Genomic DNA, 13,842 nt, shown 5'->3' on the forward strand with positions numbered 1-13,842 from the left:
GTGTACACTGTAATTATTGGCTGCGATATTCAAAGAGTTTCTAGGAGTCCACAAAGGAAATGTTTCTGTGCTAGGAACATGATACAGCAAGCACTGCTTGCTGAGAGCAGAGCACAAACCCAGTGTATGGGGGGGCTGCAGTTCCAGCACTGTGCTCCTGCCTGCGCCCAGTGCTGGGGGCTCCAGCAGTCAGACCCTTGGCAGCTCTGCCAAGCAAGGGCTGTCCTTTAGGTGATGCTTGTTGGAGTCCAGTGCTCTTCTTTCTGTTCCTTTCTCTTGGTTTCTCTCAATTGCTTTATAACAACTTGTGCTCTAATTGTTTACCCTAGCCTGCCCATGGGACTTTTCTATGCGGATCAAAGTATTTAATTCTAGAATGTTACATCTTGTTTAGTTATAATGTGGAAGGAGATGGAAGAAAAATCAGTGATCAATTTTAAATTATTATACATTTCTAAGAACTTGTCTCACCTAAAAACTACCATCATTCATGACTGCCCTGACTTCACTTTTACTCCTGCTGCTATGTTTATTAGGATGTGTGCTTGTATTCATGCCTAAGCAGGATACTAAAACTTCTCTCTAAAGCAAAATGTGAGTAAATTTTACATGTAAAACCACCTGTCATAACTCTAGCATTTCCTCAGGGCCGTGGGTATTGCTTTGAACTGTGTCTATATTTATGGAAGTGATTGGCTGACTCCAGGTCTGACAAAGCCCTTTCCTTCTGTTCTCAGCTCCTTTCTGTACTAGTAGGGGTAGAAAGGCACCCAGTAATCAACCCAGACAACTGCACAGACTGTCTCTGTGACCATAGAAGGTCAGTGGGCTGTGCTGATCTTTCTTATTGTTTAGGAACTTCTGTTATTATCAAATAATGATGATTTTGGATGCCACTCCCTGGAGGCATTCAAGGCCAGGCTGGACGTGGCTCTGGGCAGCCTGGTATGGTGATTGGCGACCCTGCACACAGCTGGGGGTTGGAACTGGAAGATCATTGTGGTCCTTTTCAAACCAGGCCGTTCCGTGATTCTGTGATTTTGGTTGTTACGAATTCAAGGGCTAGCAAGTTGGCCTAACGAACTAAGAGCTCTGTGATCTGAACGCACTCGTGAGCTCTCCATTCTCTTGTCACTCTGTGTCTGGGTTCATGAAGTGCAGCTTCTGTGGCTGCTCGGTGTTTGAAGAGGCAGGGTATGTACTGTTTCCCAGATTATTTATTTCCTGGCACAGCACTGGGATTTGGGTCCACGGTGGCCGGCGGTGTTTGCAGTGTCTGAGCCTTACTCGCAGAGATGAGGTTCCCCTGAATGCTTGGAGCAGAAGCTGAGAGATCTGTCTGGCCAGGGACTGCTGCAGGGCAGGCAGGGGGACCCTGGGCTCTGGAATGTGTATCATCTCCTGCTCAGGTAAAGTCACCTTCAGTGCATATTATTCTTCGGGCTTCTCTAGAAAGGCATTTTTAAAGAAGACTTAAGTCTGTGCAGATTGGGGTTAGGGTTGGGGATTCATTGTTCTGCAGCAGCCACCACAGATAAGGCAGGAGCTGAGAGAGTTGCAATGCATAACAGCCTTTCTGGGATTGCGCTGTAGTAAAAATACATGCTTGCAGACTGTGTGCAGTTAGTGCAGTAATGCATCTAATCTGTCCTTAAAATGGAACAAACAAGGGGCTTTCTTCCTTCAGCTTGAGATTTTAATCATTTGGGGCATTTCATAACTTGTAAAGTGTTTCTGTATATTACTTAGATACTGCATGTACTAGTGCTATTATAGGTACTAATATTACTTCTTACAAGTAGCATTAAAAATATGAGTAACAAAGTAAAGCCAAGTTGTGGACTTTGAATTAATGTAATTTAACTTCACTGTTGATATGCCCTCTGATTGTGTGAGAAGTGAATTGAATTGACATATCTTCTCAAGAAAAGGGCCTGGGCTTTGGCCCGGCAAGAAACTTTCTTTTTACTTTTGTTTCATTGAGTTACAGCAGTGAGTTATATCTGCACTCCATCATGTTACAAGCTAACATTTATTTGCAGAAACCTGATTAAGTCTGTAACAATGCGGAAGATAGTGATAGCTGTAATTTCCATTCCATTAGGGCTTTACTTCTTTTCAATTGCATGTTTAGAATTACGCTGTCAGAGCCTATCTTTAATGTTGATAGTAACAGTTCCTGAAGCTGTATGGGTACTAATTTCAAAATTAGTTAGGAAAAAAAAAAAAAGAAAGCGAGATTGAAACTGTAGGAAGTCAAGTGAGCGAATCAGGGTGCCCAGAAGTAAATCTGCAGCTTGAGTACAAGTAGCAGTACTATTTTAATACAGTTATGCATCTAAAAAAAAGTTTTTAGAGCATCTTGATTCTTCTTGTTTTAGTGACTGACACACTGCATACAAAAGCTTCAGGATTCATAGTTAAAGAATCATAGCATCACAGAATGGTTTGAGTTGGAGAGGACCTGTAAGGTCCACCTGGTGCCACCCCCTGCAATGCACAGGGACACCCACAGCTCCATCAGTGCTCAGAGCCCATCCCCTGCCCTGCAGGGACCACCCCCAAGTCTCAGCCCATGCAGTGCCTCACTGCCCCCATTGTCACACACTTCTTCCTCTTTTAGATCAAAACCATTTCTCCTTGTCCTATCATAACAGACCCTGCTCAAGAGTCTGTCCCCTTTCTTACAACCCCGCTTTAGGTATTGAAAATTTGCCAGATTTTGTAACTGAGAACTCATATAGCTGTTTATATTTTCCTTTTTTGTAGTATATGTATATCCAATTCAAATAATGTAAATGTGATGTTATACTTTTGTTGTAAGCTTTTGTTTAAGGCCAGCTCTCTATGCAGGTAGCAGGAATCCTCTCTTTTTGACACGTTAATATTTCAAAATACCTTAAAATAATCTCTGAAGTTTTTTAATAGCCAAAGGATTTAGTTTGCGTCAGCGGCATTTTGTTAGTCAGTAATGGTACTGTATTCAGTTAGAAATTAATTAGTAGGTTGTAATGTTTCTATCTAGTATCGGGATTGTTTTATTCTGGTCGTGTGTCCTTGGTGCAGGGCACCTAACCTTGAGTCCTTGGCAGCAGTGTCCGCTGCATTCTCTTCTTTTCCTCCTCCATATTAAAAGAAAGCAAACCAAAAACCAAAAGCAAGCTGACTGGGTCACGGGGAGGTGTACCCATCAATTAGATGTGTGACAGTGTTTTCTGTTGGATGGACTAATGTGTCAAGGAGATGGGTAGGACCTCATGTTTGTGTTTTTGACAAATCAGCAAATGTTTAATCTCTGGATGTGCAGTATCTCATAAATAATGCAGCAGTCACTGAACCAAAACGGAGCTGTGCCAGGAGGATCTCGCTGTTATAGAAGCAAAAAGACAAAATGAAATGGCTTTATCCTTTCCCACTTCTTGAGAAGTCTGTGTGTAGTTGTGGGCAGCAGCTGCTGGGCGGCCTTGGGCGTCTCGTGGCTGTTCAAGAGCCACCTCTGCTCTCCTGCACTTCAGGCCTGGGTTTTGAGGTACCGCAGTCAGGATTGTTGGCACTCACTGTCAGTTTGGAGCATGGTGCAATTGGTGCTAATTGCAGCAGAGTTTGTGAGCTGTTCTGTAAATCAGACTGCAGCTGTCTGAGGAATATGGCATGGGAGGCACGGATTATCTCACAGGAGCTCTGTGCCAGGGAAAAGTGTCCTGAAATCAGTGTGTATAAATACCTGAAGAGTGAATGCAGTGTTGGAGCCGAGCTCATCTCAGGGCTGCCCCTGCTTTGCCGGCACCTGGCTGAGTCCTGGCACAGAGACCCAGGGACTGTGGGGTGCTTTCCTCGGGGATCTCCAACCCCCAGTGGAGCTGGGCACTGCTCTGGGTCGCCCTGCTGAGGGAGGGACCAGAGGGACCCAGAGGGCTCTGCCAGCCTTGGCCGTTCCAGGATTGTGGAGTTCTGTGGATGCACAGGAAGCTGTCTGCCGTTTCTGCAGGCTGAGCAGCACGCCCTGTATTGCCTTCATTCTGGAGGTAGCGTTTCAGCTCTTGTCTGTTTTGGGACCCGGGTGCTTGTGCCTGTGAAGTAAGGGGTATGCCTAAGTGGTATCCTGCACAAGGATGCTTTCTTTGATGATGAATGTAATAATAATCCTCGAATAAAGGCTTAAGATCTCAGAAATCCTCAGAACCGTGGAAAACACTGAAGTGTCTGTAAGGAAGGGATACTAATATTTTGCTAAATATGGATGGGCTTATTATGCTTTTAAAATAAATTTGCTGAGATGGGAGTTTGTATATACGGTACAGATTATTTCTTTGTCTGCAAGCTTTAATTGATCATAAGTGACTCATTAAAGCCATTACAGAATTCCTTATTTGAATTGAGTCACTGTTTGAAAGACAGGTTCTCAGGACTCAATCAGCAAAAGGAGTTATGATTGTACATCCTACCTAAATCAAAATTATGAACGTCTAATATTTTATTGTCAGTGGTAACTCATTTCCCATTGTTTGTTTTTTTGTGGGCAATAAACTCTGCTTCAGTGTATACTTAGCAACACAGCAGTCATGCCAGCTTCAAGAAACTTGGCATGTATTCAAGCATCTTAACCCTCTGTTAAATACTTTTATATATTTTTCTCTTAAGGTCTGTACACAGAAACGTACTTGTTTCTGTGTGCTTTGCAGCAGTACTGATCGTAGCACTTGCACTCCAGGTGTGACTTGCAGAGCTGAACGTTCTGTACTGTTCAGTTGTTGTTGTCGCATCGCTTACTAATAGGGAAAGCTGTATAAGCATGTATAAATATTCCCCACACTATTGTCAGATGTTTAGTTTTCTGCCTGCTCTGCAGTTGGCGATCATTTGCTATGCACACCCCGCTCTGAAGATGGACATCCTGTAGCTGGCTCTCAAGGGCTATTGAATATCTTAACTCTAGTATTGTTTCTGCAGTATGCAGCCTCCAAAAGTTGTGAAAGACCTGTGGGGAATGCGTCCTGTGTTCAGAAAGGCACTTGTCTGTTTTACTACCTGCATCCATCAATTTGGCATTTCTGAACGTACGCCTGCTTATTGTCCTTACCATGCTTAGTCAGCTGTTAACAATCTTCTTTATAACTATGTATTAAGCATCAGAGAAATAGCTAAGGAAGGTAATATTTTTATAGATACTATGAAATCTAAAAATATATATATTTTATTTATTATTTGATTATTTTTTTGTGTTGGAAAGCGTGTTGCTTTGGTTTCAGTAAGCCAAAGTAGATGTTTTATACTTTCCTATGTTGTGTTTTACAGGCTCTAGGAAGTTTTTACTTTCTTCATGAATCTTTGAAAAACATCTACCAGTTTGATTTTAAAGGTAAGCAAAGGAATTAAATGCTATTAATTGTCAACTGGCTTTATTCATGAAGGCAGTGCTGTCATCTTTTCCTGAAAGCAGTGTCTAGCAGTTTTTCTATGATATGCAAATTTCTGTATAATTCATACAAGTCCATTGATGATAGGCGTTCCTTTTCTTACCTTTTATAGATCTCTTATAAGAAGTCAATGGACTGGCTGCAGGTTGAAAACCGGTGCATTAATCATTCCCATGCAAAAGGGACCTTTGGATCCATAGAGATCCCTGATGATTTCAAAAGAATTCTGAATGACCACAGGGTTCTTCCATGTAGACCAGATACAGGACCGAGACCTTAAATGTCCAACAGCGATGGCCATTTTGCAATGCAGCTGAGGTAGATTTATGGCTCAAATTACTTCAGAGCAGCACAGGTCGGTAGGAAAGTGTCATTGTTTCTAACCCACATTGATCCATCAGGTTAGAAGTCTTGCTAAATCTCAGAAGTTTAAAAGTAATGTTAGGCAAGTTACACTGTGTATTAGAAATATTGCAGACAATTATTGAATGCTTCCCGAAGGTGTATATAGCAAAGATTATGTAAAATTTATGTTATTTCAGTTGGGAACAGAAATGTTGTGAGCTTCATTTAGCCTCTTGAGCTGAATCACATTAATACTACATCTAGCATCCCATTAACTTGAGACACTGCTAAAACCTTGATGACTATAGAGTGAACTAGTTTTCTTAAATATATGGATACATTATTTTTATTCTCAGTCAAGACAAATTGTCTCTGCTCGTATAATTGTGGCAGCAGAATCTTTCTGTCTTGAAATATTTGAACAGTAGTTACACATATATAACAATTAAAGACTTAGCCAGCATAAGTCCATCTGTCATTGCTGATATCAGTGCCTAAGGAAAATTTTAGATCTAATATTATAGGCAGTTCAAAGCATCTTTTATTTCTGAGAGAGTGTGTTGGAGAACTCAACAGTGATGTAGGGACTTCAAGGAGAGATCAGCCTCAGGGTCTAGCCTTTTCTCCCATTAGCAGACACTGGGTAATGATAGAGATGCTCTTTAGTGGGTAAACTGTGTGCAGAGTTGAAATACTGGAGGAAGTTGGCATTGCATGTGAAGCTGGGTGTCTGAGATGTTGCTTCGTCCTAGAACTGAATGGTCTGTTGGTCCACTGTGCTTATGAAGCAAAGGAATCAGTAGATTCCGTGGTTTTTATTTACGATGGCAACATTATAACTGTTTATTCATTTCGCCACATGAATGGCTTAGTATATCAAAATAGATGAGCTGTATCTGCACCCCTTGTTCCTAATAGGTACTGCTGCAATTGCATCGTACCAGTGCTGGGGAACTAGCAGTTTCTCTCTGAAACTAAAACTCCCTCCTTCTGGCCATAGATAGCTGTGTCACAGGTGGCTGTGTCACTCTAGAGACATCTGACAGAGCAAAATGACAGTTGTGTAAGGAGAAGAAATGCTTTCTGGCTCTATTCGTTATTATTCAACAGTTTAATTGCTACTGTAGAGTTTTTAAAAGAAAGTTTAAGAATTAAAAAATGAGAAACATGAATGAAGGCAAAACTGGAGGGAAAAGTAATCAGTATATGAGAAATAAACAAGTACTTGTTTCAGAAAATAAACATTTTTAATGTTAGGTGTTTCATTCTGCTCATCAAAATGTATAATTACTCTTTAGCAAAGCCTGGTGAGGTGTGAACCATGCATAAAAAGATGTGTTTGGGCCCAATTATACCTTGGAAAGAAAAACTCCTGAGAAGAATCTAAGGGAGGCCATGCTGCACTGAAGTGGTGCTGGAAGTCACCTGCTGATCCCTGAACAGAATCAGTCTCCCAGTGTAATGTTGGTAAAATGTCACCCTGAAGGATTCCATTAGAATGTATCTCTCATGACTGTTGAGATTTTCACAGTGCACTGAAGTCTTAAACCAGAGGTAAAATCCAAATGGATACATTTCTCTGGGCCAAAGTCACTATGAAATTCCAGTTCTACTCAAAAGCCAGCAGAAAATCTGTGTTTATAAACAATTTGATATTCCTCTAACGTTACTGCATATTTTCAGAATTCGTTTCATAGCTGAATGTGACTGAATACAGTCTGTGGAAGAGAAGATTGCTTCTGGTCTTGAGTTCTTAAGAGGAGATACTTGAGTTCTAAAGCGAGAATTTTTTCCTATGGCCCTCGTGCATTATGGCTACAGCACAGGACGTGTCGAACTGTTTCTACAGCTGTCAGACACTTCAGAGGTTACTTACAGTTTAACTACTGAAAAGATGCTTGCTCTGGAGAGCCATTGTCCAGCAGAGGGTTTTGCTGACTGGAGTGTTGGGGTGATTTTGATCTGCCTCTTGTCCTCAGAGCAGTGCTGCAACTTGGGTTAACAGAACAGATCTAGTTTACTCTGGAGTGTTTTTATTTGGAGGTACATGAGAAGGCTTCTTTTCTGCTGGTTTGGTTTGTCAGCAGTCGTGTAAATGAATCGCTGGTTCATAGTTAACACTGATGTTAATACAAGTTGATGGTAAAATGCCTCCTTTCTGCCAAGTGCTGCCTTTTATTTAGGTACTCACAGCAAAAATCTTCAGTCCTTTCATTTCTGCCTAATGTGTTCTGTGTCCTGAATGACACCAGGATCTTTTTGCTGGTAATGTTAAACTTACTTACAGGTACATCTGTCTGTGATCTACTTAGAATGATGGCATGTGAGTTTATCGGGATATTTGTTTGGGCTTCCTAGTGGAGCCAGATTTCCAAATTGATTGTCACATAAGGAACAATGCTTAATTTTATTTTGCCCTGAAGATAAATTCATAGATTACAATTAATGTTTCCTCTGATTATATCAACTACTTTATTTAGACAACTTAAAGTGACAAGTTTTTGTATTGATTGGTGTTCTCACCAGATACCCAGTAGAACCAGTATCTTTTATTTTACTTTTTTTAACAAATCCATCTCAAATCAGTTCTTCAGGAGGAATAGGCTGATCAGCCCGTGGGCAGCTTGTGTCCTGTTAGCAGCCCACAGGCACTGCTGGGTCCGCTCCGCTAAACAGCCAGCCCAGCAGAAGGCTTAGCTGTGGCCACACAATGCGTGGAGGAAGACTGTCAATGTTGTTGATTTAAAGCAGAGATATTCTGAATGACTGCGTAGTGAAGTAAAAGTTGTGGTTACTAATGTGTTAGTCAGGTGTTATTTAGCTACGTGGGCTTAAAATCTGAAGAGAGTTGCTAAATAAACCAAGCAAATAGTCATTACTCATAAAAGAATTTGTGTTTTCCACCTTAATAGGTATTGTATTGTTTTTCCTCTTAATTAACCAGTGTGAATGGTTGGATGCTAGCTTAGGATGTAAACATACATCTCTTAGAAGAGCCATGTCAGGAAGTTAGAGTACGTGGAGACCTGATCTCCAACACTGTGCAGTGCTCTGAATAGTAAAAGTAACAGTGCCACTACCTGTATAGCTTGAGAATGCCAGCTATAAGCAGCCAGATGTATATGCTTCAGTGGTCTGTTTTTTTTTCTAAGAAAAACTCAGTGTTTATGTTTGCTAAAACCCTGCCTGTTATGTAGCTGCCACTGCTCTTCGGATGGGTACTGTAAGATACTGTAAGATGTTAAGTTCGCTTTGTATCTTCTTCTAGCTAAGAAGTATAAGAAGGTTACTGGGAAAGAAATCTACTCAGACACTTTAGAAAGCACACCCATGCTGGAAAAGGAGAAATTTCCACAGGATTATTTCCCTGAGGTACGTACAACCTATAACGTATTTACAGTCATTGTGTGAATTTGGAGTTCGAATGGAGTTCTTTGTGTAGTAGGAAATGCTTGTGAAGGATGGAGACAGTGATGAAAAGTCTTGTTTGTACATTTAAAACCAAAGAAACAGCAAACCGTGCCAATTGCAAATCTGTTTCAGGGAGACTTAACTCCCTGACAGGGTGAGACATGGCTCTGAATGGATCCCATTTGTATTCAGCTCTGTAATTGTGGCTGCAGTGCTGCTGGTTTCTCTTCAGCCCTGCTAGATACTGTCCAGTCACTGCAAGTATGTGGGGATAGTTTCTTACCAGCACAAGGATATGTGAAACTTTCAGGTATTTGTGTGTTCCTCTCACATGCCCTGGCATTCCCTTCTCTGGCTGTTCTCCTAACAACTGGGGAGTGCTGCGTGTCTGAACTGGAGGTTCTTTCAAACTCAGAAACACAAGATAAGCTGCCAGCTTTCTTCCATTGCACTTGCAGGTGCAATTCCACATGCAGCTGTTGTCCTTGTCTGCAGTTCTTTTATTTGAAGTTGACTTCAATTTGTTCGTTCTTAATTTTGTGAGAACACGTCTGTGTTTAATGATTGTTGTTGACTACAAACTGGGTGAATATGTTTGTTGAATTCCTGTTACAGCTGTGGATCTAGCTGGTACACTGCCACTTTAGTCTTAGAAAGAACTAAATAGACTTTAAGAATTAGTTCAGAATTTGTACTTATCCACACTTAGAGATATTGAGATAGTACAAGTGTGCTTGGAGTAAGGTTGCAGAAATAGTTTCAACCTGATGGGATGCTGGTTATTCTTTCTTTTCTCGACTTTGATATTAACTTTATTTATTTACTTTCCTCTCTTCTGGAAAGGAAAGTATCTTTAATGTAGTTGTATGCATTTTGCTTCTTCTAATAAACATCTCACATACTCTTTTGGAGTTAGGCATTGTGTCATTGTGAGGGAGCTTCAGGCGGTTACTCAGATATTTCTTTTGCTCCTCTATCAGCAAAAAGCTGCAGCAGTGCAGGTGATTGAGAGCATAAGCAGGATGCATGCAGTGCTGCAGTGATTTCCTCGTAGTGCTGAGAGCATCAAACAGCAGCACGAGCGCCGCTACCGCACTTCACAGCAAGAGGCCAAGTTACAGATTGTTCTTCAGTATCTGTGAAGAGTCATTCCCACCGTTACTTCACAGCTGCTCTTCCACCTAAGACTGGCATATCTGTAACTGACCCAGCAGTTTTTAGTTTTTAATTTCTGCCTTTGATGTGAACTGATCTTTGCAGTCCTGTGGGGGAATGGAGGCTTTCCCACCCACACAGCGGAGCAGAGCCTGGATCTGTTTCTTGTGGCAACTCAGAGCAGATGTTCCCATGTTTGGTGGTGGAGCAGAACCTTCTGTATCTGTGTATGGTGCAGCACTGCTTTAGGTACAAGAGTGGCAGCATGAGAAGCAACTAAATACCATTTTGAGATCTGTTGCCTTCCTACTCTAGTGTTCCTGGTCACTGCGTTGTCATCCCATTTTGCATCGTGCTCAGCAGCAAAAGCTGTAGGGAGAGGGAAGGGCTCCTGAAACAGCTGCTGCCTGCCCCAGCAGCACTCTGCATAACAAGGTGCCGCATCCCACAGCATGGCTAACCATCACTGCTGGTGGGAAGGGGAGTCACTGTCTTCACCTTTTGCTTCCACACAGCCCTTGCTTTTAGCTTTCATTGCACTGGCTGTACCTCAAATCCTTCTTTCACCACCTCGTTTTCTTCCCTACCCTGCTGAGCAGTGGGGGAGCAGCTGCACGGGCCTGGCTGCCATCGTTGTCAAACCACAGTCACTCCTCACTGATAAGTCAGCATATCTCTGCAGCACCTGCTCTGCTCTGCAGTGTCTCGTGCAGTGCTGCTGGGCTCGTGGAGCAGCGCGGGGCCTTCATCTACTTTATTTCAGAACTTCACACAATGGGGAAGTGCCAAGGGCTCCCCAGGACTGCAGTCATGCGGACAGCAGAGGCACTGATATTTGCAGTTCTGTGGCTTTCTGTGGTCGTTCAAGCTAGCATAGTTTTTGTTTGACTTGAAAGATTAGAAAACAACTGTGATGGTTTTTACAATAGGCTGGTTTTCTTTTGGGATGGAAGAGCAGGGAGTGTCTCAAGCAGACATAGCGCAGCAGCAGTGAACAAACAGCTGACATGGCTTTGCTTCTCCTGCACACATTGTATGGTATTTTCAAAAGTAAAATTAAACCCTGTGATTACCTATTACTGGAGCCAAATGCTGCTAGTAATGCTACTAATTAAAAAAGACCAGAAAACAGTGTGTACTTTGAAAATAGGAGTTGACACATCAGAGTGCACGCGCGGGTATCACATCTACATGCTCTTCTATGTTTTAGCCAGGCTGCTCATATCACATTTACAATGTTTTTGTATGAGAAATGGTTTAAGACTGATTTCTTTTCTCTTTATTACTGCCGCTTAAGGATGATCTAAAAGTAATTACAATGATTGAGGCATAATGCAATTCAAAATAATTACAGCCCACTGCCTATAAAACTAACAAAACTTTCTGTCCTGATTTATGGGTCCTCTTGGCTAGGCATGAGCCTCAAATGATGCCTTTGGGAGCAACACTCCAGATAATGTTAGGCCATTTAAAAAAAAAGCAGATTTGTGTAGTCTATCAGGCCTGAGTAATTTTTTTTTTCCCATAGTGAGAAATTGGTTGTTATCATAGATCACAGATACTGCTCAAAGCTCTTATGAAAGATGAATTAATTTCACTAATGCTTTAATGCAAACCTTTCATGGAGAAGGCTGTATGGTGATAACCTTACTGCAGGCTCTCCTTTCTCAGTGATGATTTATGTTGTCTTTTAGTAGATGAAACTGCCCGTATTCACAATCCATCTGCTGGCTAAAGGAATCCTATTAACAGAGGATCTGGGAAGAGACTTAATATTGTGAGGTGAAAGATGTGGTATCCCCTGTCTGGGACATGAAGTTGGAGGGCTTTTTTCTGTTTTAAAATGTTGATACGTCTCTGAGAGAGCACAGATGATCTATGTCATCTCTGCCTGTTTTCGTACCAGTTTACAGATGGCTGGTCTGCTAGTGAGCATTTGTTAAAGTCAGCGTACAGAGCGTTTCTTTAAAGTCTGTAGTATGAAGCCGTTTTCTCTTTCCTCCTTCCTGGGACATAGTTCTTCTTTAAATTCTGTTTCCAAGATTTCCTTTTTCTTTCCAAACGGTCTACTTGAGAATATCAAAGCACATCAGTGACCCAGAATTTCTGAGGCTGTTGTTCAGCTGCAGTATATGTATATGTAAGATGAAGGACCGCATTTTTATATTTAAGAAGCTAAACTGTTTCAGCTTCTGGGTTGTGTTAGGTTCGGAGCTTGCTGACTTTTCCTTTCTTAATGTTAAATAAATGAATTATTAACATTAAGTAAGTGAATTATTCATTGAAGCTAAAGTAATTAATTGCTTTCGAGCTGTTAACATCTAACGGTAATTTACGGATTAGAATGGGGAATATACGAATTGCACATTAACACAAATGCCATTGTGCATACAGAGGCATAGGTGTCCTGGCTTTATCCAGCCTGGGATGAATAGTACATTCCTCAGATCTCCAGCATGTGCTGCAACACCTCCCTGGCTTCCTGTGCTGCCTTTCTCTTGTGCTGCTGCTTTTGCATTAGGCCCAACCCATCACGTTTCCATCCACCACTATTGCTTTTGTAATTATTTCAAATCGTATGTTCCAATAGTAATGTAATTTTACTGTATAAATATGTCCTAAAAAAGGTCTTAATTGAATGGAAATGGGATCAAACGCTGAGCTAGCCTGATCCTGACAATAACTGCAAACACACTGTGGGATCTGATCTTGTTGTTTCAGACAACTCATGTAGCACTGCTGGGCCTGGCAGTCCCATGAGTGGCTCTCCTGTTATCACCTTGCTGCCCTTGCCTTAATAATATGAAATTTATTATTGCTACCCCTTACTACTGTGGCACTTTCAGAAAGTTATAGTTAAAATGAGTTACAAAACTACTATTGTATTTTGGTTTGGGGGTCTTAAGATTTAATTCCATTGTATATACTCCTCTCGACCCCACGTTTTCTGTTTGAGAGAAGACAACTCCTATACATTTAAACGTGTTGGAGAGCTTAGTGAAACACAGGAGGAAAAAAAGACCTTGAAGATCATGTAGTTCCAATCCTCTGGCTATAGGAGGGTTGCCAGCCATTGTGCCAGGCTGCCCAGGCTCCCATCCAGCCTGGCCTTGATTGCCTCCAGGATGGGGCACCCACAACTTCTCTGGGCAACCTGTTCCAATGCCTCACCAACCTCCGAGTAAAAATTAATTTCCTAACATCTAACCCAGATCTCCCCCCTTTTAGTTTAAAGCCATTCTTTCCCGTCCTGTCGCTATCAGACTGTAAAGAGTCAATCCCTCTTCTGCTTGCAAATTCCCTTCAAGTACTGGAAGGCCACAATGAGATCTCCTGGGAGCCTTCTCTTCTCCATGCTAAACAAGCCCAACTCCCTCAACCTGTCTTCATAGGAGAAATGCTCCAGCCCTTTGATCATCTTTGTGGTCGTCCTCTGTTCCCACTCCAACATTTTTCCTATACTAGAGGCCCCAAGCTTGGACATGGTATTCCAGATGGGACCTCACAAGGGCAG

The 13,842-nt window shown here is 41.8% G+C and overlaps 1 protein-coding gene across 12 annotated transcripts in view; it reads left to right on the plus strand.

Moving 5' to 3' along the window:
- INPP5A (inositol polyphosphate-5-phosphatase A) overlaps positions 1 to 13,842 on the plus strand; it is a 209,278-nt gene that overhangs the window by 101,461 nt on the left and 93,975 nt on the right. For all 12 annotated transcript variants that reach the window (XM_031597285.2, XM_090145708.1, XM_031597287.2 and 9 more), the window contains 2 exons: positions 5,296 to 5,359; positions 9,031 to 9,134. In XM_031597285.2, the coding sequence (XP_031453145.1) occupies positions 5,296 to 5,359; positions 9,031 to 9,134 (168 nt within the window). The remainder of the gene's footprint in view (positions 1 to 5,295; positions 5,360 to 9,030; positions 9,135 to 13,842) is intronic.

Source organism: Phasianus colchicus, chromosome 8, assembly GCF_987193195.1.
Source record: "Phasianus colchicus chromosome 8, bPhaCol1.hap1.1, whole genome shotgun sequence".
Classification (NCBI taxonomy): domain Eukaryota; kingdom Metazoa; phylum Chordata; class Aves; order Galliformes; family Phasianidae; genus Phasianus; species Phasianus colchicus.